The sequence below is a fragment of the Neofelis nebulosa genome, chromosome 5 (genome assembly GCF_028018385.1).
Source record: "Neofelis nebulosa isolate mNeoNeb1 chromosome 5, mNeoNeb1.pri, whole genome shotgun sequence".
Classification (NCBI taxonomy): Eukaryota; Metazoa; Chordata; class Mammalia; order Carnivora; family Felidae; genus Neofelis; species Neofelis nebulosa.
Window position 1 is genome coordinate 38,097,013 of NC_080786.1, and position 24,367 is coordinate 38,121,379.

Genomic DNA, 24,367 nt, shown 5'->3' on the forward strand with positions numbered 1-24,367 from the left:
TATCTCTCTTCTGTTAATTCCATTCCAGGTCCCTTTTGTCTTCGTGGGTTTAAACTTTTAAATTTCCTTACTGTAATTTTGGTGGGACTTTGAGAAAGGACAGAAATAAACACATGTGTTTAACCCACCACGCTTAACCAGAAGTCACTATGATGATTTTTATTAAAAAGTAATAAGAATAATATAACACTATGTTCCTAGGTTATTTACAAGAGTATATAAGGTATAGCATTGTAAAATTAGGGGCTCCTGGGTGGCTCAGTCGGTTAAGCGTCCGACTTCGGCTCAGGTCATGATCTCGTGGTTGGGGAGTTGGAGCCCTGTGTCAGGCTCTGTGCTGACAATTCAGAGCCTGGAACCTACTTCGGATTCTGTAACTCCCATCTCTCTCTGCCCCTCCCCCACTTGTGCTCTGTCTCTCTCAAAAATATACATTAAAAACATTTTTTTAAAAACATTGTAAAATTATAGGTAAGAGCATATTTAAAAAATAAAAGCCAGATTCTGTTAAGCACCTATAATACCAACAATTATGCCTGATGCTAGAGGATTCAAAATAACTGCAAGACAGCTATATTACCATTTTTAATGACTTTATGCTATTCTAAGGTACACCTGTACCATAATTTATAGGAACAATCACATCTTTTTCAATATTTAGTATGTTTCTCATTTTTTATTAATATAAATAATGCTGTTATGAGCACAATTATATAAACCATCCTATGTTTAAGGGAATATTTCTGTTGAATAAATTCCTAGAAATGTTATTTGCTAAGTCAAGGAAAATAGGAATTTTAGATTATAACAGCATATTGCCAAGAAAAGCTGAATTTATTCCCATCCCCATTTTTCACACCCTCAACTACATTGCTGCTGCCAATAGTTATCAATCAGGCGGGCAAAACAATGAGATCTCATTGTTGTTTTAATTTTACCATGAACATTTGCAAGGAGAAGCTGGGTTCACTTAAAGTGGTGGAGATGAGATGAGTGGGGGCACCTGGGTGGCTCACTCAGTTAAGTGTCTGATATCGGCTCAGGTCATGATCTCGCAGCTCACAAGTTCAAGCCCCACACTGGATTCACTGCTGTCAGCACAGAGCCTGCTTGGGTTCCTCTGTTCCCCTCTCTCTCTGCCCCTCCCCAGCTTGTGCTTGCACTCCTGTGCTCTGTCTCTCTCTCTCTCTCTCTCTCTCTCTCTCTCTCTCAAAAATAAATAAACATTAAAAAGGGGAGGGGAACAGAGAGGTGCCTCAACAACACTGACCTCAAGATTTCAAGCCCCCAGGCACCATTCACATTAGAATGGCAGTGGAAAGAGAGGTTTCATGTTGTTTTATTTTAGAGGAAAGCAGTGAGGAAGGACTGAGGGCGTAATTTTGGTTTTGAATGTGTCAAGTTTAAGATATTAGAGGCATGTATTTCAGTATCAAAGCGCAGTTAGAATGATGGTTTGAGGAGGGAAGGTTTTAAAAGGTGTAGTTCTGTCAGCAAAGAGAACATGGAAAAACTTTTACAAGAGAAAACAGTCTGAGGCCACAGAAGACTCTTATACTAGCCAGATGTCTCACAAATGCGTAGCCACAAGGAAAGGGTAAGAAAGAGGGTGTGTGAAGGGCTCAGAGATGCCAGAAGCCACAACCCAAAGGGCATGTCCTGGGGATGGTGGTTAGTAGCATAAACAAAGGAGGCACCTCCATTCTTTCCACCACTCTCTGTCCCAAACCTACCAACAACCTAGCTAACTTTGTTTACAAATTCTCCTCCACTCAGACCACCCCAAGAAAGCTTTAAAAAAAAAAAAAAATGTAAATGAAATTAAAAACAAAAGAAAAGTGGATAAACGTTCTATTTGAGAAAAACCTCAGGATTCCCAGAGGAGAGTTTAGTCAGCAAGAGAAAAGACAGTGAGTCATTTTGCTCAGATGGTGTGACATTTAAATTAAATGTTCTGTGACAACAACACATTTAGGGAAAAAATCACACAAAAAAGACACTAGTGGATAGGAAAGAGTAAATTGGAGAGGCTCAGAATGAACTCACTAGTCCAGAATGCACATAAGTGGCACAGATGGCTCGAAACATTATGGGGAGGGAGAGGTAATTATGTTCAAACATGCCTGGCACTTCCTCCATGGTATCCCTGTCTGTCCTTGTTTCTTCAACTGCAAATCTTGAGATTGCTCATAAAATGAGAGAACCCAAGTTTCACCACGCACCCTTTCCTCAAAGCCCTCAGCTGCCTGAAGTGATGGAGGATGTTGAAGGGAGGCATTATCTTGTGTTTTTTTAAATGGATAATTAATATTTCATTGTATGGATATATCACTATTATTTATCCATTCATCAATTGGTGGATATATACATATCCACTTTTTGGCTATTATTAGTGATGCTTTTATGAACACCTTTGTGCAAACTTTTATGGGGATGTGTATGTTCATTTTTCTTACACCTAAGAGTGCAACTGCTGGGTCATATGGTAAATGTTTAACTTTAAAAGACTATGTTTTCCAAAGCGGCTATGCTAGTTTACATTCCTACCATTAATGTATAAGAGGTGCAATTTCTCTACATCCTTAACAACCCTTAACCATTATTATCTGTTTGTTTATTTGTATTTATGATAGTCATCCTAGTGGAGGTGAAGTGCTATCTCATTGTGCTTTTGAGCTGTGTTTCCTTAATGTCTGAACATCTCTTCGTGTGCTTATTGGCCACTCATATATCTTCTTTGCTGAAATGTCTGTTGAAATCTTTTGCCTGTTTTGTAAACTGTCAATCCTAAAACACTTTTAAAAGACAAAGAAAAGCATCAAAACTTAACTTGAAGTAAAGATAAGTATCTAAGTCACCCTGCAAAATCTGGTTTCATACACCCATTTCATGCCAAGGAGGAGAGGCCAGGCACCCCTAACAAGCTTGTTTAATGAGGTTACTCTACAAAATAACAGTGAGCTGACAACAGCATCTCCTAAAGAATCCATTGGCTAGGAACATGGGCTTCTCACTTTAATTTCTCCATAGCAACAATTCTGCAAATTATAAAAAGAAACAACACCCTGCTAAGGATGGAAGGCCTCTCACTGTTTTTCGGAGGACAGTATGAAAGAGCAACAATTAAAACATATAGGAAAGCTTTAGAAATAACTACAAATATGAATATTATGCAATCAGCATGTTAACTCATGATATACAGTTGACTCTTGAACAACAAGGTTAGGGCCCCCGACTCCCTGTGCAGTTGAAAATCCACGCATAACTTTTGACTCCCTGAAACCTAACTACTAATAAAGTTTGGCAATGGCAATGAGCGAATGGCAATGAGCGAATGGCAATGGCAAAACAGTCAAGAAGGCAAACAGATCAATAGTCTAGAATAGAGAGTCCAGAAATAGAGCCCCACTTATATGGTCAATCAATTTTTGGCAAAGGTGGCAAAGCACTTCAATGGGTAAAAGGTCAGTCTTTTCAACAAAGGATGTTGGAAAAACTGGAAATCCACACAGAAAAATACAAATGTTCACTCCCACCTCACACTACACACAAATTCATTTGAGACAGATCACAGGCATAAATGTAAATGCTAAACCTACAAACTTCTGGAAGAAAATATAGAAGAATACTTTATTATCCTGGACAACAAGAAAGCACTAACTACAAGAGTACAAACTGACCCACTGGACTTCAAAAATTTTTAAATTTCTGTGCATCGAAGGATACCATTAACAAAATGAGTAGATAAACCACAGATGGGAAGAAAATATTTGCAATACATACATCTGACAAAGAACTTATATTCAGAATAAAGAACTCATACAGCTTGATGATAAAAGACAAAATACTCCAATAAACAACATGGACAAAAGACTTGAATGGACACTTCACAAAGACAGACCAATATGCATGCGAAAAGCATTCAACCTCATTAGCCAATAGGGAAATGCAAAGTAGAATCACAGTAAGACATTAACTACACACCTGCTAGAACAGCCAAAATTAGAAAGACTGATGACACCAAATGCCAGGATGCGGAGCAAACATAACTTCCTACCATTACTGGTGGGAGGGTAAAATGGTCATCACGTTGGAAACTGAGCTGGTAATTTCTTACAAAGTTAAACATACACCTATCCCATGAGTCAGCAATTCCACTCTCAGGTATCCTTCCAGGAGAAAAGAAAACATACATGCATAAAAAGCCTTATACAAGAAGGTTTGTAGCAGCTTTATTCATAATAGCCCAAATTTGAAAAAAAAGCACAAATGTCCATCGATAGGAGAATGGATAAACAAATTGGTATATTCACATAGAATAATAATTAGCAATAAAAGGAACAAACTACTAATACAGTAATGTGGATAAATCCAAAAACATTACAGTGAGGAAATTGTGAAGGAAAAAGCACATTCCATATTATTGTTTTTATGAAGTCCTAGAATTGGAAAAATTGCTAATCTATGCTACTTGCCTCTTGGAAGGATGGGGAATTGGCTGCAAAGGAGTAAGAGGGAGGGAAGGAAGGTTCTGGGTGCTGAAAACATTTATTTTGATGAAGGTGTCATTTAGACAGGTGTTTGAATTTGTCAAAGACATTGAATTGCATATTTAAGATTTGTGCATTATATGTAAAGTATGCCTAAAAAGAAAAAACCCAAAACTAAAACAAGCAGAAATACAGAGTGCCCTGCAGGTGGCAGAAACATATATCTATCAATTTATTGTACTTAGAACAGTGCTTGCCTCTTACTTAATGCTCAGTAAATGCTGGCTAAAATTACAAGCATTATCTATCACAACAAAGCTACTAGCTAAGTGTCATCCGCATCATTGTGCAAACTTGAAACCTGCTATTTGGGAAAAGTTTGAAATCACTCTGTGATCTATTATAAAAATCGCATAATTTTTTACATGCCATATCCAATTTATCTTGTCTTATTAATATCAACTGTATCCTTAATTAGAAATAACAGCCACTCCACATATACATAAAAGTAGAAGATATCAGTGGGTAACTTGATAGTTTCCCAAAGGAGCTAAAGCTTAATTGTCATGGAGGGCTATGATGTGTGGTTGGTTCTTGGCCCCGGCTCAGAAAAGTATGCCACACAAGTGAGAAAAATGAAGCACAATGGTTGATGAAAACCTGTCACTGGTAAAACTCACAAGTGCAAAGGCTGCAAACTCTTCACAAATGAATGTAAGTTACTTGAGGGGGCGGGGGGCAAGGAGCACAAAGGAACAATGATAATTCTTTTGTTTTTCCCAGAAAAGCAATCCCATTTTTTTTTTATTTATTCACTTTTTTTTTTGAGAGAGAGAGACAGAGAGACAGAGCACAAATGGGGGAGAGGCAGAGAGACAGGGAGAAACAGAATCTGAAGCAGGCTCCAGGCTCTGAGCTGTCAGCACAGAGCCTGATGTGGGGCTCAAACTCACAAACCGCAAGATCATGACCTGAGCTGAAGTTGGACGCTTAACCGACTGAGTCACCCAGGCGCCCCGAACCCATTTTTTTCAATAAATTAATCAAATATTTATCAAGTACCTACTATGTGTCAAGTCATGTGCTAGGCTTTAAGGAAAGGACAAAGGTAACTGCGTTCATTCATTCATTTATTCATTTCTTCCATTTCTTTCTTTCTTTTAAAAAAAATTTTTTTAACGTTTATTTATTTTTGACAGAAAGAGACAGTATGAGCAGGAGAGGGGCAGAGAGAGAGGGAGACACAAAATCCGAAGCAGGCTCCAAGCTCTGAGCTGTCAGCACAGAGCCCAACGCAGGGCTCGAACTCACAAGTGGTAAGATGACCTGAGCCAAAGTCAGATGCTCAACCAACTGAGCCACCCAGGCGCCACTCTTATTTTTTTTTTTAAGTTTTGTTTATTTAAGTAATCTCTACACCCACCATGGGGCTCAAACTTATGACCCCAAGACGAAGAGTTGTGTGCGCCTCCTACTGAGCCAGCCAGGCACACTGCTCATAGACCATTTAATGGCTAATGGGAATATACATAATTTGTCAATTTTAGGCCTGTTTTTAAAAGTCTAAAATTAGGGGTGCCTGGGTGGCTCAGCTGGTTAGGCTTCCAAATTCTGCTCACGTCATGGTCTCACGGTCTGCGGACTATTAAAAAATATTTTTTAAAAAGTCCAAAATTAAATTTACTATCTTACAATTAAAACTATTTTCACATAAACAAGAGGATGATTCCAAAGTATGCCAATACATTGGAATAGTAGTCCCAACAGCAGTCAGTTTTATTTTTTATTTTTAGTACGACAAGTTAGAAAAGCCTAACTAAGAATAATAGGATGTCAAGAAAGGCAGCAAGTGTCTGCTGGCTTTGTCACATAGTTCTGGGTAGTCGAATCAAATGAGGACCCAGAAAAATGAGGTCATTTCTCATTATCAACTGCAGCATTCTGTAAAATGTTAGGCTGATGGACATATCACACTCAAGACCTAGAAAGCTGACTGTTTCAATCTGGGCAATAGCAGTGAATGGATTCCTGATTCTGTGTCTGATAACATTTAACTCCAGAAAGTATTTTTCATGTTCTGCCCCAGCATTTAGGTGTGGCTTGAATATGCCCAATAACAAGTTATTGATTTATTTTTCTGAAAAGTGAAGAAAAACATCCAGTGTTGGGAGTATGCCAAACTCTCAAGCAACCAAACCCTTTGTACAATTCAAACTAAAAAGATTCCAATACTTTATTTTCAACGAAAAATAGTGACATTTGGCTCTGAATGATAGCTTTAGGCTTGCAAGAAACAGGATTTATTGCTATAATACACCAGAGCAGGTGTATTTGCAATAAAAGAAATGTCTTTACTGACATTAACAGTGAAGTGAAACACTGATTGTTGGTTTACTACATACTATTTTTTATTTCAAACACTTGCATAAGCACCTTTATCTTCAGCTGCCACCACACCTAAACATAGTCATGTCTGCACCCAGTATCTTGAACCTCACCTGCCGCCATTTGATCGTTTCTATTTTTTGTTACTTCCTAAAGCACTTATTGAAGAATAGGGAGTAAACTGTTACCTGCCACCTGTTCTCTCTGCTGGATGAGTAGTATTTGGAATGGCATTTCACTGTGGGATCTGATGTACACCTGAGCTTAACGTGTCAAAACAGAACATCTGACCTCCCCCACCAAATCTGCTTTGCCCTGGCCTCCCTGTCATGGTTGATGAATCGCACCTCCATCCTTCCACTTTGCACGGGTCAGTAACTGTGAAGCCATCCCTGGTTCCTCTTTTTCTTCCTCCCCACATTTTGTCCACCAGCAATTCTTTTTTGGCTCTATTTTAAAGTACATCTAGAAACTGACTATCCCTCACCACCTCCTTGGCTCCCATGCTGGTCCAAACCATCATCATCTCTCATCTAACTACATCGATGGCCTCCTAAGTAGTTTCACTACTGTCACCCCTGCACCCCAATCTCTGTTCTCAACACAGCATCCAGGGTGACCCTTGTCACTCCCCTGCTCCAGACCCTTCAGTGGCTCCGTGATAGTTTCACATTGTCAACTTGGATAAGCTGTAATATCCGGTTATTCAAACACTAATCTAGGTATTGCCATGAAGGCATTTCATAAACGTGATCTACAATCAGTTCACTTTAAGGAGATTATCTTGATAATGTGGGTGGGCCTCATCCAATCAGTTGAATGGCCTTAACAGCAAAACTGAGGTATCTCAGAAGAAACTCTGTCTCAACACTGTAGAATCAGCTCCTCCTGCCTAACAGGTTCTCCACAAATTTCGGACTTGCCAGCCATTACAATCGCATAAGCCTATTCTTGGAACAAATCTCTTTATGTATATGTATGTTTGTACATGTGTGCATGTGTATTTCTAAGTACACATGTATATCTTTCTATGTGTATATGCCTGCGTGTATATGCATATATATCTCCTACTGGTTCCACTTCTCTGGTGAATGCTGATAGAGCTGTTTGTGTCAAATATCTTCTATTTGCCCCTCCAGGTCCATTCTCCTCCTATTTCCACCCTACTCTCCTTCCTGGGTGGTTGATCTGAATTAAATCATCAACAATTATCCTTCAGTTGCTTGTAGCCATGGGAAGCCCCAACAGGAATTGCAAATAGGGAAGGGAGTTGGGTCACGATCTTTACTTCCCTGGTTCTTTCTCTACGAAGTCACTTTAATACTGTACATTCAGTAACTAAATCCCCAAAGTGATCCTATGAGGTAAGGGATATTCTTAGCCACATTTTATTAGATGAGGAAACTGGGGAACAGAAAGATTAATAAACTCAAGGCCATACAGCTAGTAACTGTTTTGGTAATCTATTACTACATAAAAACCACCACAAAAGTCAGTGGCTTAAAACAATGTACTCTTTTTTTTTTTTTTTTTAATTCATTTTGAGAGAGAGAGTGAGCACAAGCCGGGGAGGGTCAGAGAGAGAGGAAGAGTCAGAGGGAGAGAGAGAGAATCCCAAGCAGACTTCATGCTGTCAGCACAGAGCTGGACATGGGGCTCAAGCTCACGAATCATGAGATCATGACCTGAGACAAAATTAAGAGTTGGATATTTAACCGACTAAGCCATCCAGGCACCCCAATATGCTCTTATTTCTTATGGTTCTGTAAGTTCACTGGCCCCAGCTGGGTTGTTCTTGCTTGAATTATCTCATATAACTATCATCAGTTATCAGCTAGGGCTTGAGTCACCTGAAGGCTTAACTGGGCTGATTCTCCAAGATTACTTTTTTACTCCAGGGTCTGGCACCTCAGCCAGGAAGACTAGAATAAGTGGGGGATGTCTGGGCATCTCTGTCCTCTCTCTCCTCTTTCTCTCCCTCTCCATGAAGCCTCTCTACATGGTTGGCTTGGGCTTCCTCACAGCATGGTGGTCCTTACATGGCAGCTAGCTTCCCCCAGAGTGCATGTTTTAAGAGACTAAGGCAAAAGCTTTAAGATTTCTTACACCCTGGTCCCAGAAGTCATGTAGTATCACTTCTGCCCTACTCTGTTTGTTTCATAGGGCCAACCCAGATTCAGTGTTTGGAGGTACTAGAAAAAGGCATGAATACCAGGAGGTATTGTGAAGGTATGATATTGTGATGTATGATATTGTGAGATATGATATTGAGGGGGGGAGGGTCATCTTTAAAGACTTACCACCACAATAGTGGAGCTGGTATTTAAATCCAGGCAGTCTGGCTCCAGGAACTATACTCTTAGCCACTCTATCATGAGGTGTCTCTATTAGGAATAAGTGAATAGCGGGGACTATTCTGGTGATTTGAGGCTCCAAAGGTTAATTAAAGTCCCTATCTCTAAAGATAGAAAATTATTTGCAATTTTTAACTGACAATCCTTTCTCTGTTTCTAAATATCCTAGTTTCAAAAGTTAAGGGGCACTTTTGGTTGGTGCTGGGCGGGAGGTGTTTAGTTGAGGGGACATGGCTTGAGGAAAAGCAGGGAAGGTTTGGAAGTACTTCTGTGGACAGTCTTATGAAAGATCATATTTTAAGTGAAGAAAGGACATAGTGAGTAGGAGTGGGTATTTCCAATGGGAGCTAGCCATGCCCCAAAGGGATTACCATCCAGCATGAAATGCACTGGCTTGTAGACAAGTTCTACACAAACACCACCCTTTTATGCCTTATTACAGCCCTGGAAGAGAGGTTAAAAAAAAAAAAAATCACCATCACCACCATTTATTGAGTGCATGCTTGCACCAAGCACTGTGCCAAGAACCTTTCATCTACTATCTCCTTCAATCCTCACATTACCCTTACAGGACAGGTCTGACCATGATAAACAACCTTGGAAAGTTCTGGAATGTATATCACATACCTAGTAAATAGCTGAACAGTGTATCAATATGACTTTCCAATGCCCATTCTTCTAGTCACCGAGTAATGCCACATATACAACCCTTGATATGAAACTTATCACCCTGTGTCATTGTCATTCATTTTGGGGACATCTCCCTCACTAGTAAGAGCCTCCTTGTCTCCTCCCCTCTCATTCAGGGATATGGATTTCTTTCCATTGCAGTCTTTTGTGCCCAACCCAGCACCTGGTCTCTGGTAGACACTTTAAAAATGGTTTTAAAGAATAAATTAAGATTTTTTTCAGAGAAGGTAAATCTCAGCCTAGGGCTTTTAGAAGGTCTGTGTCTAGCAATCAGACTCGTATCAATTCATTTTTAGGAGGCATAAGCAGAAAAATTATCTCCACTGGCTTCCCTGTGCCCTTCTGGTCAGCCTTATCCACAGAACAGCCCATCTCTGACTAAAAAGTCTCTCCCTCCCTCCACATTTTGGGAAACACTATTTTATGATCTGCAGTGCTCAGGAGTGTCTTGGGGGTGAGGGGATGAAAGAGAGGTGATATTTAGTGGCAGGGCTTGTGCTGTTTTAATTCCAGCTCCCCACTTCTCTATGGGTGTTCCATTTATTTTTAGATGTTTATACTGGTTTTCCAAAGACTTGCCAACATTGACTATCATGATTTAACAAATAATATATCTGAAGAAAACACTTCTTTTCTCCAAAGTTCCTAGAGTAAGACATTCAAGTATACCCAAAAGAGCTATTGCCACTGTTGTTAAAGCTGCTAAATTATAAGGTGAAACTGTGTAAGATAAAGGTAGTGATTACATTTTTCATAAGATGAAGAAGCAATAATCTATACATATGAAACTTCACTGTGCCAGGAACATGGGACAGCAACTATTAACAGGAACACTTTCCTAACTAGGCAGAACAATGTGGGGAAAAAGAGAACCCTTAAAATTAGGAGCTCCCCTATATGCTTCTCTGGTCTCCAGCACAGAGAAGCCAACAAATGAGACCTCTCTCTTTCTTTTTTTTTTTTTTTTTTTGGTATTGTTAATTCTTGATAGATTTTGAGGAATCTGCAAATTTATGGAACAATTCTAATTTGCCCATAATTTCACATCATAAATTGAATTCTGGAGGAGGGCAAGGAATGTGAAAGTGATTCCATCAGTCTTCTTAATAATACATTCTTTAAGACCCTTTCCGGGTGTTTTACCTCTGTTAAATGCCTTCTCAATTTATACTGCTTTTTGACAGAGAGGTTTTAAGTGTGGTATTTTTGTGCTCCATTTTTTTTTTTTTTTTTAACGTTTATTTATTTTTGAGACAGAGAGAGACAGAGCATGAACGGGGGAGGGTCAGAGAGAGGGAGACACAGAATCTGAAACAGGCTCCAGGCTCTGAGCTGTCAGCACAGAGCCCGACGCGGGGCTAGAACTCACGGACTGCGAGATCGTGACCTGAGCCGAAGTCGGCCGTTTAACCGACTGAGCCACCCAGGCGCCCCTGTGCTCCATTATTAAAGTGATAGTTCAGGAAAGAATGACTTTTTGGTCACTAATATGTTAGTAAGGACAATCTTTTTCAGAAAAACATGAAGACTTTGTTTTCATGGTGTCTCATTTTCCTTCTACTCATTAAGCCCTTTCTAAGGCTCTGCTTTAGCCCAGCACTAAAAACTGCAGGCAGTACAAATAAGCACATTTATAACATTAGGTTTTCAATCAATAAAAACATTTGATTTTCATGTGAATGAGCAAAGAAAAACAAAACAAAAACAAGCAACAGAAGCCCTTTTAAAAAAAAGCAGAAAACTAAACAAATTTAGAACAACTGGACTGAGGTCCCAATGGGAAAATGTCACCTCCTTGCTTATTTATTTGGGATTTGTGTTCTCCTTGCTTCCCAGGAAGATTTAAGGGAGCAAGGGAAATGTTTTAGTTCTTCCAATGTCTTATCAACTGAAACCTAATCGGGACAGTGTAAGTGCCCTAAGAATCACAAAGTATCTGAATTATACTCTCTTAATTAAAAAACCCAAACAAAAAACAGCTATAGTGCTCTTATCCCATTCATATGGTCCTCAAGCTTGGGTATGCAGACATTCTCTGTTAATTATTCCCATCTTTACTAAGGAATTAGATGTAAATAATATTAAGTCAAGCACCAGGTTAAATTACTATTCAAGGCAGCTGAAATAACCAGGCCTAGTCCAACAAATATATGCGTACATAAAAAAAAAAAACCCCATAGTTAAGATTGGAATTTAAGTCTCTATATAATTCTAAATTCTACATGTAGTTTAAAGCCAGGAAATATGTGCTTAAGGCCAAAATTCCATTCCCCTATCTGTCCTGCTGTGGTTATGCCAGGCAAATAATAGTTAAAGCAATTTTAGAACCTCTTGCTATACTCTTAGGTATAATTAAGTGACTTAAATGTTGCGTTCCTGTCTAAATTCACTATTTGTTTTCTCAAATTATATACCCAGCACTGATCTTAGTAGAACATCATTATTTATTTCAATTTTCACACAACCCCATGCCCCACCACTGCTGACTTTCTTCTCACGAAGCCATATGCAGGTTATTGGGAAAATATAAATCCCAACTACATTTTTAACCTATCATTTCTTTAAAAATATGAAATCCATTTAAATTTAATCAGGCTTTTGGAGGATAGATTCAGTATGATGACTTTAACACACATTAAAATGTAGTTAGCAAAACTACCCCCAAGACAATGGTATAGGAATGTCTTTAAAATTTTTTTTTTTTTAACGTTTATTTATTTTTGAGACAGAGTGAGACAGAGCATGAACAGGGGAGGGTCAGAGAGAGGGAGACACAGAATCTGAAACAGGCTCCAGGCTCTGAGCTGTCAGCACAGAGCCTGACGCGGGGCTCGAACTCACGGACCGCAAGATCATGACCTGAGCCGAAGTCGGCCGCTTAACCAACTGAGCCACCCAGGCGCCCCGGAATGTCTTTATACGATTATTTATCAGACATATTTGAAAATATAAAGCAGGTGTGGTAAAAGGGCCCTATGATGTCAAACAAAGGACACAGTACCAACTTCTCAAGTCTTAGAGTAGCACAGATATAAAATGGGTCCTAACATCTTTCACTCTTTGCATAAAGCAATAATAATCTAAGACATTCAATAATCTTTTAAAAATGTAAATAAGACTTATTCCACATTATCAATACTTAAAACTACTTACAGTGAGCATCGTAGCTATTTACACACCTAACTGCTACTGGTTTTCTCTAACTCCCCACCAGTTTATAAACTCCTTAAGGACAGAAACTTTGCCTTGTCTTTTTTACCCCAGGGCCCAACCAAGGCTTAGTTCACAGAAGATGCTTAATAAGCATCAGGTGAATGTTAATTTATTTGCTAAGTAAGCTTGTGATAGTGCCTTTGTATTAATAAGCTGAAAAATTTTGTGCTAGTCTTTTCATACCTGTGCAGGAATGACAATACTGCCAAGTTATGAGTTCTTTAGACCTCAGTTTCCCTACATGTGAAATGGGCATACTGATACGTATGCCACTGACATCACAGAATTGGATGGGAATGAAATACAATGTTACAATGTATTTGAAGGTATGCTGAAAACCACAAATTATTATTTTATATCTACAATCTATAAAATAACTAGTATTGATCAAAGGCAAAAGGAATAAATTAAATTTCCTTATAACTTATAGCCCATTGACAAGTCCTTGAGACAGTCAGAGTGACCTTCCTCTAGGAACTCAACCACCTCGATGATGACACTTTGCTAAAGGCAAAAGGCAATCTTAGCTTAACATTATCCCGACCCCCGGGATCCTGTAAATCTACGTTAACATATAAAAATTCCTTTGGAAACTTCCTTTATCTCTACCTCCAGGACAGAGTTTAGCAATCATCCTCCAAGCATATGGCCCACTGATACACATCTGAAGGGTCTCATGACTAGGCTTTTACTAGACAGTAGTAAATGACCTTTTCCTGACAACTAGCCCCTCAAGGTCCTGGAAATCTTGCTTCCAAATTCCTTAGAGACCTATGCTATCCCTAACATCCTCCCAACATGAAAGTATATAATCAGTCACCTGTCACTACCCCAGTGCAGCTCTTTCTGTGCAAGGTCTGTCCCCGTGCTTTAATAAAACCACCTTTTTGCACCAAAGACATCTCAAAAATTTTTTCTTGACTATTGGCTCCGAACCCCACCATTTCCGCATCAGTATATTTAATTCCAGTTCAAAAGAAAGAATAGTTATCAAAATGACAGTACATGGATTACCTGGGAGCCTGAAGATCTTCAACATATGATTTATGCTTTTTCTTCTGCATGAATTAGCTAAAGAAAATTTTGCCACACACTTCTAGTTTAAGTGGAAGTGATTCTATTCATTGCTATAATTGTTCTCCCATTTCTGGCAAAGGTCTGTGACCTTCTGACACTCCCACATGATTTAATTCAGAGTTAAAGGAACCTCCACTGCCAAATTTTAAACTCCTCAAACGTTTGCTGATTTTTCCCAAGCCAGATTTCCGCTGAAAATAATAACTGAAACCTTCAATAATTGGCTAATTTCAATACCTTAAAAAAATTTTTTTTGAAATAAAGAAAAGTGTTCCGTTGGCAGCACGTATACTAAAATTGGAAATAAAGAAGAGATATAAATAATAAATAAGTACTTTGGAATTCTAATGCTGATTTATAACAACAGGACAACATAATATGAAGTATCTGATTTTAAAAACTTTTGTAAATCATGCCCAGCTTTAAATCTAAGCACAAATCATTTTCACCTGTATCTACATACCAACTGCTGTTTCTGTTAGATAAGGACAGCAACTGCCTAACACACTCAGATGCCACATTTAGTTTTAACTTTGGGAACCAATTTAAAATAACAATTCCTACATATCTATTCAAGATTTCCCAGAAGGTTCTAGGCTTCCAGTTTCCTCTAATTTGCATAGTTGCTATAAACAAAGATTCAGCTGGTTCCACTTAACCAGCCATAACATATGTAGCCCAAGTCAAACTCTGAATAGTTGCTTTCACAAGGTATTATTTTGCTACTAACGTCTATTTTTTTTTAATTCAAAAACTGTGTCAAACCATCAATATGAATCTATGACTCTACTATGGGATTATAAAATGAACAAGTTATGGATGAAAAGGAACAGAAAAAGTATTGGTGATTTACCAAGTTTGCAATGAATTTATAATGAAACCATTAACGGAATGGAGATCTTTGTGTCAGAGCTACCTGTGGAGCCTCACTCCCACTCGGAGCCTGGGGAACACGTCTTCACAGGCAGCCCCCCACGTTTTCATCTCATACATATTCATCTGTATATCTCTAGCACCTAGCACCGTACCTGGTGCGCTCTTCATAAATGTGTCTTGTCAACGCAGCAGTGAACTCCATCCCACGTGCTGTGTTCTTGTTCACAATGGTCCACTCTTTTCTGCTTCGTTTAGGGATCTCAGAGATCTCTTACTGTCTCCCGCACCGTCTGATCCCGATGCACACATGCACCTAGCAGGAGGACCACTGCGATAGAGGGTCCACGTAGTGTTAATACTCAGAGCTTTGTTTCCTGTTACAGGGCTGGCTACAGGTGGAGTTACTGGTTCTCATCCTTAAATCAATTCAGCTGAACTTTGTCTCAACCCAAACCTCCTTAGAAGAACCAACCACCATTTTCCAAAGTTTTATGTACATTAGCTCTCAAATCCTACTTGACTAACTCCTGTCCTCACCACCTATGTCAAATAAGTATTTTTTTATACAGATGCCCCTTAACTTCCAGTTCCAAAAATCAACTCTCACAGGAAACTAAGAAACCTTCTACCCCATCACGGATTACAAAATATTTAACAATTTCATAACCCTCTAATTCTCTGGCTTAATCTCTAACTGTACATTTTTGAGAACAAATTCAGTAAGATTAATTAGTAAAACCTAAGACTAGTTGAGGTCACCAAGAGTTGCAGCCAGAAAGATGCAGCTGAGTCAAGAGGCTTGAGTTCCAGTCACAATTTCAACTCTCCATAGAACGAGTGTCAGCTTCTCCATTTGCAAAGCAGAAGCACAACGAAGCAGCACGGAGCACCCCTGTCCTGAACATACCTTTACGTGAGTAAAATTAACCTCACTATCCAAAGAAGTTTTCGTGTTGAGGGAAATATTCGTATTATATACTGCTCAATATGGTAGCCACTATCTATATGTGGCTACTGAACAATTGAAATATGGCTAATGTGGGGGCACCTGGGTGGCTCAGTCAGTTAAGCGTTCAACTCTTGGTTTTGGCTCAGGTCATGATCCCAGGGTTGTGGGATTGAGTGTTGGGTTGGGTTCTGAGCTGTCAGCGTGTAGCCTGCTTGGGATTCATTCTCTCTCTCTCTCTCTCTCTCTCTCTCTCTCTCCCCCTGTCTCTCAAGATAAACAAAAAAAAAAAATATGGCTAATGTGATTTAGATACTGAATTTTTAAATTAATTTGGCTAATTAATTTAAATAGCCAATGTAGACAGTGTTTGGGACAGTGCAGCTATCCAAGAACTAGCTATGAAAATTTTAAAGTACTATAATTTAAGGACAAATCTAAATTTCTAATCTGTAAGCTGTATTTCCATACTGAAAAGTCTATTACAATTGGCTAGAAAGTTTGGTTGTGACAGGCAGTATTCAACTTTCTTAAAGTAAACAGATACTACCATTAGACTCTCTTCAATCTCCTACTAATAAGATGTTGTTCAATGAAAACGATTTGGTGGGGACAGCCACTTTGCGGGAACACATCTCCAGTCTGGAAGAACCACGATGAGAGGAAGGTAAAGGAGCAAGAGGCAGAATATTCCTCTTCAACTATGGGAACTAGACTTTTAGGACCACTCTTGAGACTCCCATTTTGAGGCATCTCTGTGATGTTTCAATAAATTTATTTTTTTAATTTTTTTAAAGTGCATTTATTTTGAGAGAGAGGGGGTATGCACATGCACACACACATGAGCAGGGGGGTGGGCAGAGAGAGGGAGAAAGAGAATCCCAAGTAGGCTCAATACCGTCAGCGAAGAACCCAATGAGGGGCTCGACCTCACAAACCGTGAGATCATGACCTGAGCCAAAATCAGGAGTTGGATGCTTAACCAACTGAGCCACCCAGATGCCCCTTTTAATAAAATTTATATTGAATTAGCCAGTAGAAACTCCGTTCTTGGTTTACTGACTGCAGGAGCAGGAAAATGGACTGATCCTCCTCCGGCTTTGGGAAAGCCTTTAACAGACCGCCTTCCCTGAGGCCACACCAGAGCTCAGCCCTGTCTGGAGCAGCTGCCAAGCAAGGGTCCTGAGCCTGGTATATCCAGCCTCTTGGCTGGTGCCACTACATCCTAACTGCATTCAGAACTGCTAAGCCAACTGCTTTAGGCAGAAGAGTCCATGTTTCATCTCCTTTGTTACCGCCCTTGTCTCGTCCACTATCTCCTCTCTCCTAGATGCCACATTAGCTTCCTAATTGGTCTCCCTGTTCCATTCTTAACTCCCTACAACTCATTCTATACAGCAGCCAGAATGACCTTTCATTGTTGCGCAACCATCACCACCACCATCCATCTCCAAAACTTTTTCATCTTCCCTAAGTGAAACTCTGTACCCATTAAACACTAACTCCCCACCCAGCAGCCCCTGAGAACCACCATTCTGACTCTATGAATTTGACTACTCTAGATAACTCATATAAACAGAATCATGCACTATTTGTTCTTTTGTGATGGTTTACTTCACTTAGCACAATGTCTTCAAGGTTCATCCATATTGTGGCATGTGTCAGAATTCCCTTTTTAAGGCTGAATAGTGTTCCTTTGTATGTCTACACCACATTTTACTTATTTGTTCATCTGTGGAAAGATACTTGGGTTACTCCCACCTTTTGGCTACTGTGAATAATCCTGCCATGAACATGGATATATAGGTATCTGCTCAAGTCCCTGCTTGCACTTCTTTGGGGTATATACCCAGAAATGGAATTGCTAGATAATATGATAATTCTGTTTATTTTTCTTTTTTATGGAAGTATCAATGACACCCAAATGTTACATTAGTTTCAAGTGTACAACATAGTGACTGGACAACTCTACACCCTATGCTGTGCTCACAAGTATAGCTACCATCTGTCACCATACAACGTTATTACAGTACCACTGACTGTATTCCCTGTGTGGTACCTTTCATCCCATGACTTATGTATTCCATAACTGGAAGCCTGTATCCCCCACTTGCCTTCACCCATTTTGCCCATCCCTCCACCCACCTCCCCTCTGGCAACCATCAGTGTGTTCTCTGTATTTATAGGTTTCATTCTGCTTTTTTTTAGGTTTAATTTTTTGAGAAAGTGCCATACTGTTTTCCACAGCAGCTGCATCATTTTACATTCCCACCACCAATGCACAAAGGTTCCAATTTCTCTACATCTTGCCAACAAGACTTGCTATTTTCTATTTTTTTATAATAGCCATCCTAATGGATGTGGAGTAGTATCTATTTTTTTTTTTTAATTTTAGAGAGAGAGTGAGAAAGAGAGAGTAAGTACATGCAAGAGGGGAAGAGGGACAGAGAGAGAGAGACAGAGAATCCCAAGCAGGCACCAAGCTCAGCATAGAGCCTGACAAGGGGGTCTATCTCACCGTGAGATCATGACCCGTGCCAAAATCAAGAGTTCAGATGCTCAACTGACTGAGCACCCAGGCACCCCTATTTTATATTTACAATGCATTTCTCACTACTTAATATCTTATTATTTACTTGTTTATTTAAATATTAATTGCTTATCTCCCCAAACTAGAATGCTAGCTGCATGAGGGAGGGCAAGGAGTTTGGCTGCATTGTTTGCTGCCATAATCCAAATAGTATCCAGCACTCAAAACACATCTGTTGAATGAATGAGAGACCTCAGGATTACTAATTTTAGCAATATCACGGTCCTCCTCTTTTTATGTTCCCTAGGATGTACAGGAGCTTGAAGTCCTCTTCTGCTACTCCGACAAACTAGAGGACTGTGAAGAAGAACTGAGAAGATTTTTACAAATGAATTAGTGCTATTCTCTGTGAAATATGAAGAAATAAAAATGTTGTTAAACTAAGACCTTGAGAGTACTCAGGGCCTTTAGGAATAGCAGAGGCAGTAATTATAACCAGGAGAATGTGCTGGGCTTCTCTGGAAGTTCTTGGTAGCTACTCATATGCAAACACAAAAGACACAGGCCCCTTGGAATAGAATAAACTCAACTGGCTAAGAGTGAAAACTATTAAGCTTTTTTTAAGTAGAAAATCAAGTTGTGTAATCCTTTTTTCTACATTACCTATACTTTCTAAAAAAATTTTTTTTCTTTTTTTTTTTCTTCCGCCAAAAAAGGCTGGCATTTGTTAGTCACCTTCATAAACATGAGTTCAGGCAGCCTGAGAAAACCACAAATAAATATGTCACAGAGACTGCTTGTCGTCTGCTTGTTCTCCCTTCTTTCCACAGTTGATAGAAAACTTTTACTCAAAAGAAAACTTTTGAATTTTAGCAGAGCACCTGGATGCCTGAAATGAAGACTTCATTTCTCAGTTTTCTTGCAGCTAGAAGTGCCATGTAACTAAAAACCAGCCAATGAGATGTAAGAGGAGAGCTGCATGTAATTATGTACAATGTCCTTAAAGGGAGGATACATGCCCTTGTTTTTCTTCCTTTATTTTGGCTAGAACAGAAACATGATGGCTGGAACTTGAACACGCATCTAAGTATGGCCTAACAGGGAGAGACAAAGATACTGAGTGCCTAAAGGTTTGAAGCCGCCACACCAACCTTGCATTGCCTACCTCTAGATTCCTTTATGTGAGAGTGAACCAAACTTCTGTTTGAGCCATTGTTATGAGGGGTCTCTGTTACTGGAAGCTAACCTAGTCCTGACTCACACAGAATACCTTCAGTATGATTATAGAACCCAACCGCAGAAATAAGGTCTTCCTAGATATAGATATAGATATAGATATAGATATAGATATAGATATAGAAGATTGTTCCATAGAAGTCTGAGTTGTTTTGAGCTGATGCCAAGCCCAGCTTAACCAATGAAGTAAGTGGGTAAGAGTGATCTGCCATATCGACTGTAAGTCAGAAGGAAGGAGAAGTCAATACCAAACAATAATGAGGATAATGAAAATTATAACAGTGATGGGTAACATTTATTAAGCACTTATTATATCTCAGGCACTGAGCCAAAGGCCTTTACGTGCACTAATTGGTTTTAATTTCACAACAATCCTGAGTTGTTTGGGTTTTTTTTTTTTTTAATGTTCATTTATTTTTTGAGAGACAGAGTGTGAGTTGGGGAGGGACAGAGAGAGAGAGGGAGACACAGAATCCGAAGCAGGCTCCAGGCTCTAAGCTGTCAGCACAGAGCCCGATACACAGCTCGATCTCACGAACTTCGAGATCATGAGCAGAGCCGAAGTCAGGCAATTAACGCACAGAGTCACCCAGATGCCCTACAATCCCGAGGTTTAAGAAAGATAAATCCTGGTCACACAATTTATCAGTGATAGAATGACAATGTGAATCCAGGGAAGACTGACTGGTGGGCCCATACACCTAACTTTTACATTGCATCCAAACAGAACATCCATTATACTTCCCCTCCTCCCACGTAAGAATATGGTAGTCAGGCCTCTGCTTAAGCACACCACTGCTTTACCAAGGAAAACTTTCACTGGACACCCTCCTCCCATCGACATTTGATGTCATACCAACTATGCCCATAATACCCCATATATAGCCAACCATGAATTTCTACTTGGTAGGCACATGATGCCTCCTGGCCATTAATTTCCTTGGATCATGTATAACTTAAAGCCATTAAATTACAACTGAAACACAACTATAATATGAAAACCAAGTTCCGTGTTTATTTTGAAGCCTTATTCACACTCACACTAATATCACTATTTCAAAGCTACTTCTTATGACTCATTCTCTCCTGGCCCCATGTGTTGCAGTAACATAATGAAATATGTACCAGTTCATCAGACAGTCAATATTTTATAGGGGAGCATCAACACATACAGGAGCCAAGTTTTATATTAAGGCAGTGGACCCCTCATATTGCCTGTCAAACGACCTTGTTAAAAATGCCCCATTACAAAATAGGTTTCACTTTATGCAAAGCTGAACTTACCAAATGTTTGATCAAGTCAACTTATATAATTGTTCTAGGCCTCAGTTTCCTATCCATAAAATGGGTACAAAAGAGTTACTTTTCAGAGTGATTTCAAGGATTCAGTGAGAGTATGTGAGTTAACTACTTGGCATAGTGTCTAGGAAACAGTAAGTGCTCAGTAAGAGGGAGCTACTTTTAAAAATTATAATCAGCCGGTGGCACAATCTGACTGAATAAAGGTCTCAGTGAACCAATGTGTTCAATTACTAAACAACTTCCCAACAACGAAAAAATGAAAAAGACTCACCATCATACTGACTGGAAAGATGACTCAATCTAGCTGATTCTAAATCCAGACTATTTTTTTTAAGATGGCTGTCTGGAAATCTGACTGCTTATCTTGACTTGGCATAATCTATGCCATTACTAACCAGCATGGGCATTTTATTAGCCTTTGTTTGATATTTAGACTTTACTGCCCTATTCCACAATTATTATTATTCTCTATTCTCAGATTGCCATTAGTGGTGATTTTAAATCAGGAACATTAAGTGGGATTTTTTTTTTTTTCATTTTCTTTTCCCTTTTACTCATAATGGGTATAAAGTAGTCAGGGATGAGCATTACCTTTGATCTTCTGTTCTCCACTAGGAGACATTTATGCAGGGCATAGGCAACAAATGAATTCTAAAAGTCATTACAACAGGCCTTTGAAAACAGCCTTAATTTTCAATCTATGAAACTCAACTGAGTCAGGATGAGTTGTCAGAAACACATCTGCTTTAAGAATTTATTCCTTCAACAGTTATCTTGTGCCCTTTCTAATCACTAACACAGGATGCCACTAGTTCTATTAATAAAAATCTCCCACATAGTTGAGGTAAATCCAACATTTCACTATTTTAGGCACTCGCCCCTTACCTAGATCCTTACACCAGAGGAAAAATGCAACAGCCTTCCACTGTTTCCAATACCCACTTCCAGGAGAATACCCTCAAAAAAATGCTTACTGTGATTTTCCAAGTACATTTGCTATTTGGAGGGTACACTCCAGGAAAACCTTCGCTGCCAATAAATCCAGACTCTCCAGTAAGAATGCCGCCACATGTGAAAACAGGTCTGGGAAAATAAAAGAAGGACACTTAATTTGAAAGTGGGTCTAACAATCCAAAGTCAACTTCAGAAAGGTGTAGCCTATTAAATTGGATAAAGTTAATATTGATTAATAAATGCCTGCACTATATACGGGATTTGAAATACTTGCTAGCTTTTAGAATATTTAAATTATAGCCTAATAAAACATTCAGTCCAGTTGCCATCTGTCTCCATCCTAGTAACACAACATCTATTTATCCATCCATCCATAAGCAAATCGTCCACATAGTGGTAAGAGCTTATAGGAAAATGGTAAATGGATAAACAAGCAATTGGTTAACATTAAAAAGTTTTAATTTCCTAGATGTGGAGAGATGCCTACTTCTCTCCTTTTCTGAATTCCATTGACCATTGGCAGGGCCTCCCATTTACAAACGGAGGTGGCTGGTGATGGAAGTGGAAGAGGGGATGCCAAAAGTGGGTCCCCCAGTCCAGGACCAGGGCCCTCCCTCAGCTCTGATGGAGGTGGCGAAGAGTTAACTTTCTGATGGAGGTGGCGTGCGGTTGCCCGCGCGCGCCGCGCGACTCGTTTTCCCCAAGGCTTCATGTCTCTGGGCCAAGCCGCCCGGGAGAGGAAAACAGAAGTAAAAAAGCAAAGTCCACAGACTTGGGCCCCAGTGCCTCCCTCCGCCCGCATAAGCACTAGGGGAGAAGAGGCGCAGGTCAGCGCCAGCCCCCGCCACGTGGTGGCCCGGCCAGCGGCAGGACCGGGGGCAGGCGGAGCTGGGGGGCTCGGGACCCGGCCCGGGGACAGCCAGCGCGGGGACGGGGGACGCCAGAGCTCGGGTGAGCGCGGGGTCGCGCGCTGGTTCCCTGGGCGCCCCGACGCGGCTGCAGGGAAGCTGCGGGCTTGGCTGCAGGAGAGCGGGAGGAAGGTAGGAAGGGAGGGAGCCCGGGTGGGGGTCGCGTTACCTCTCCGGGGGCTGCTGCCGCGACAGCTGCGCGGCGGCGGCCAGCAACAGGCAGAGCGCGGCCCAGGCGCCCGCGCCCCTCATGGCCGGTGTAGACGCACGCGGCTCGTTCCCACCCCGGCGCGCACGCCGGTACACACACCGGCTCGCACCACCCCCCCAGGCTCACACTCCAGCACACTCGGGCAGAAACACAGGCTCGCACGCCGCACACGCCCTGGCTGCTGCTCCCCCCGCCTTTCTCTCTTTCTCTCCCCCCCACACCTCTCTCTCTCTCTCTCTCTCTCTCTCTCTCTCTCTCTCTCTCTCTCTCTCTCTCTCTCTCTCTCTCACTCACACGCGCGCGCGCGCGCGCACAAGCACACACACACAGACACGCAGCCGCGGGGCAGCCCAGGTATCCGGGTGTGCTCGGCAGGCGGGTGGGGGTGCTTTTAAAGACGATTACGGTGCAGGCTGACTCTACGCTTAATTTCCCCAGAGGAGTTGCTCTGGCAGCCACAGGCCACTGCTGAATATCCCGTTTGTTCTCTGGCGGCGGGAGGGGGCGGCTCCGAGGGCAAGCCGCCTCCTCTCCTGGGGCAGGGCGGGCGTCTCCTCCCTGACACCCCAGGACACACGGCCCCTGTGACATCCCGCTCGCAGGGCCTTGGGAAGAAGGAGGACAGAGGAACCCCCTGCCGAGTGGTACCCTATTGGGACGTGGCCTCGGGATCCACAGATGATAAACAGAGAGGGGGTCATGGCTTCCTCTGTGGAGTGTTATTCCCTAGTTGCTTATTAAAAAAAAAAAAAAAAAAAGGTGTTAGCGCTTGCTGATTGCTGGGAAACTGGGGTTCCCTCTTCATTTCTGTTGCCTTCAAGCATCCAGATCTAAAGCCAGAAAGGGGGGAAGCACAAGAGGGATTCAATCACATTTTAACTCCTGCCTTTATCCTCTTACTTTAAACACACACTCTCACTCAATAGATTCTTCTCTGTTTTTACTAGTGTATGAGAATAGGGAGACAGTTTCTGTGCTGGGATTTCAAAGTGCATTTTCAGCCAAGCGATTTGTGACTGAACCGTCATTAACTATGGCAGATAATGAAGACAGAACCCAAATCATCAGATCTCACCATCCTGCTCTGTTCTGAAAATGGTGTTTCTTTGCTGGCATCTCTCTGTCCTTAAAAGATCTTTTCCAACAATTTATTTCTGTAGCATTGACCAGTTAAGATACATAGAGAATTTGTTTT

At 40.7% G+C, this 24,367-nt stretch overlaps 1 protein-coding gene and 1 long non-coding RNA gene across 3 annotated transcripts in view; one reads left to right on the plus strand and one right to left on the minus strand.

The window, feature by feature from the left end:
• The window catches only part of PCOLCE2 (procollagen C-endopeptidase enhancer 2), a 61,464-nt gene extending 38,170 nt beyond the window's left edge, over positions 1–23,294 (minus strand). Inside the window, exons 1-2 of the mRNA XM_058730121.1 lie at positions 23,131–23,294; positions 22,074–22,182 (exon numbers count right to left, since the gene is read on the minus strand). Coding sequence (XP_058586104.1) covers positions 22,074–22,182; positions 23,131–23,213 — 192 coding nt within the window. The 5' untranslated portion in view covers positions 23,214–23,294. The remainder of the gene's footprint in view (positions 1–22,073; positions 22,183–23,130) is intronic.
• LOC131511958 (uncharacterized) overlaps positions 22,761–24,367 on the plus strand; it is a 43,017-nt gene continuing 41,410 nt past the window's right edge. For both annotated transcript variants that reach the window (XR_009261839.1, XR_009261840.1), the window contains exon 1: positions 22,761–23,093. This is a non-coding gene — a long non-coding RNA (uncharacterized LOC131511958). The remainder of the gene's footprint in view (positions 23,094–24,367) is intronic.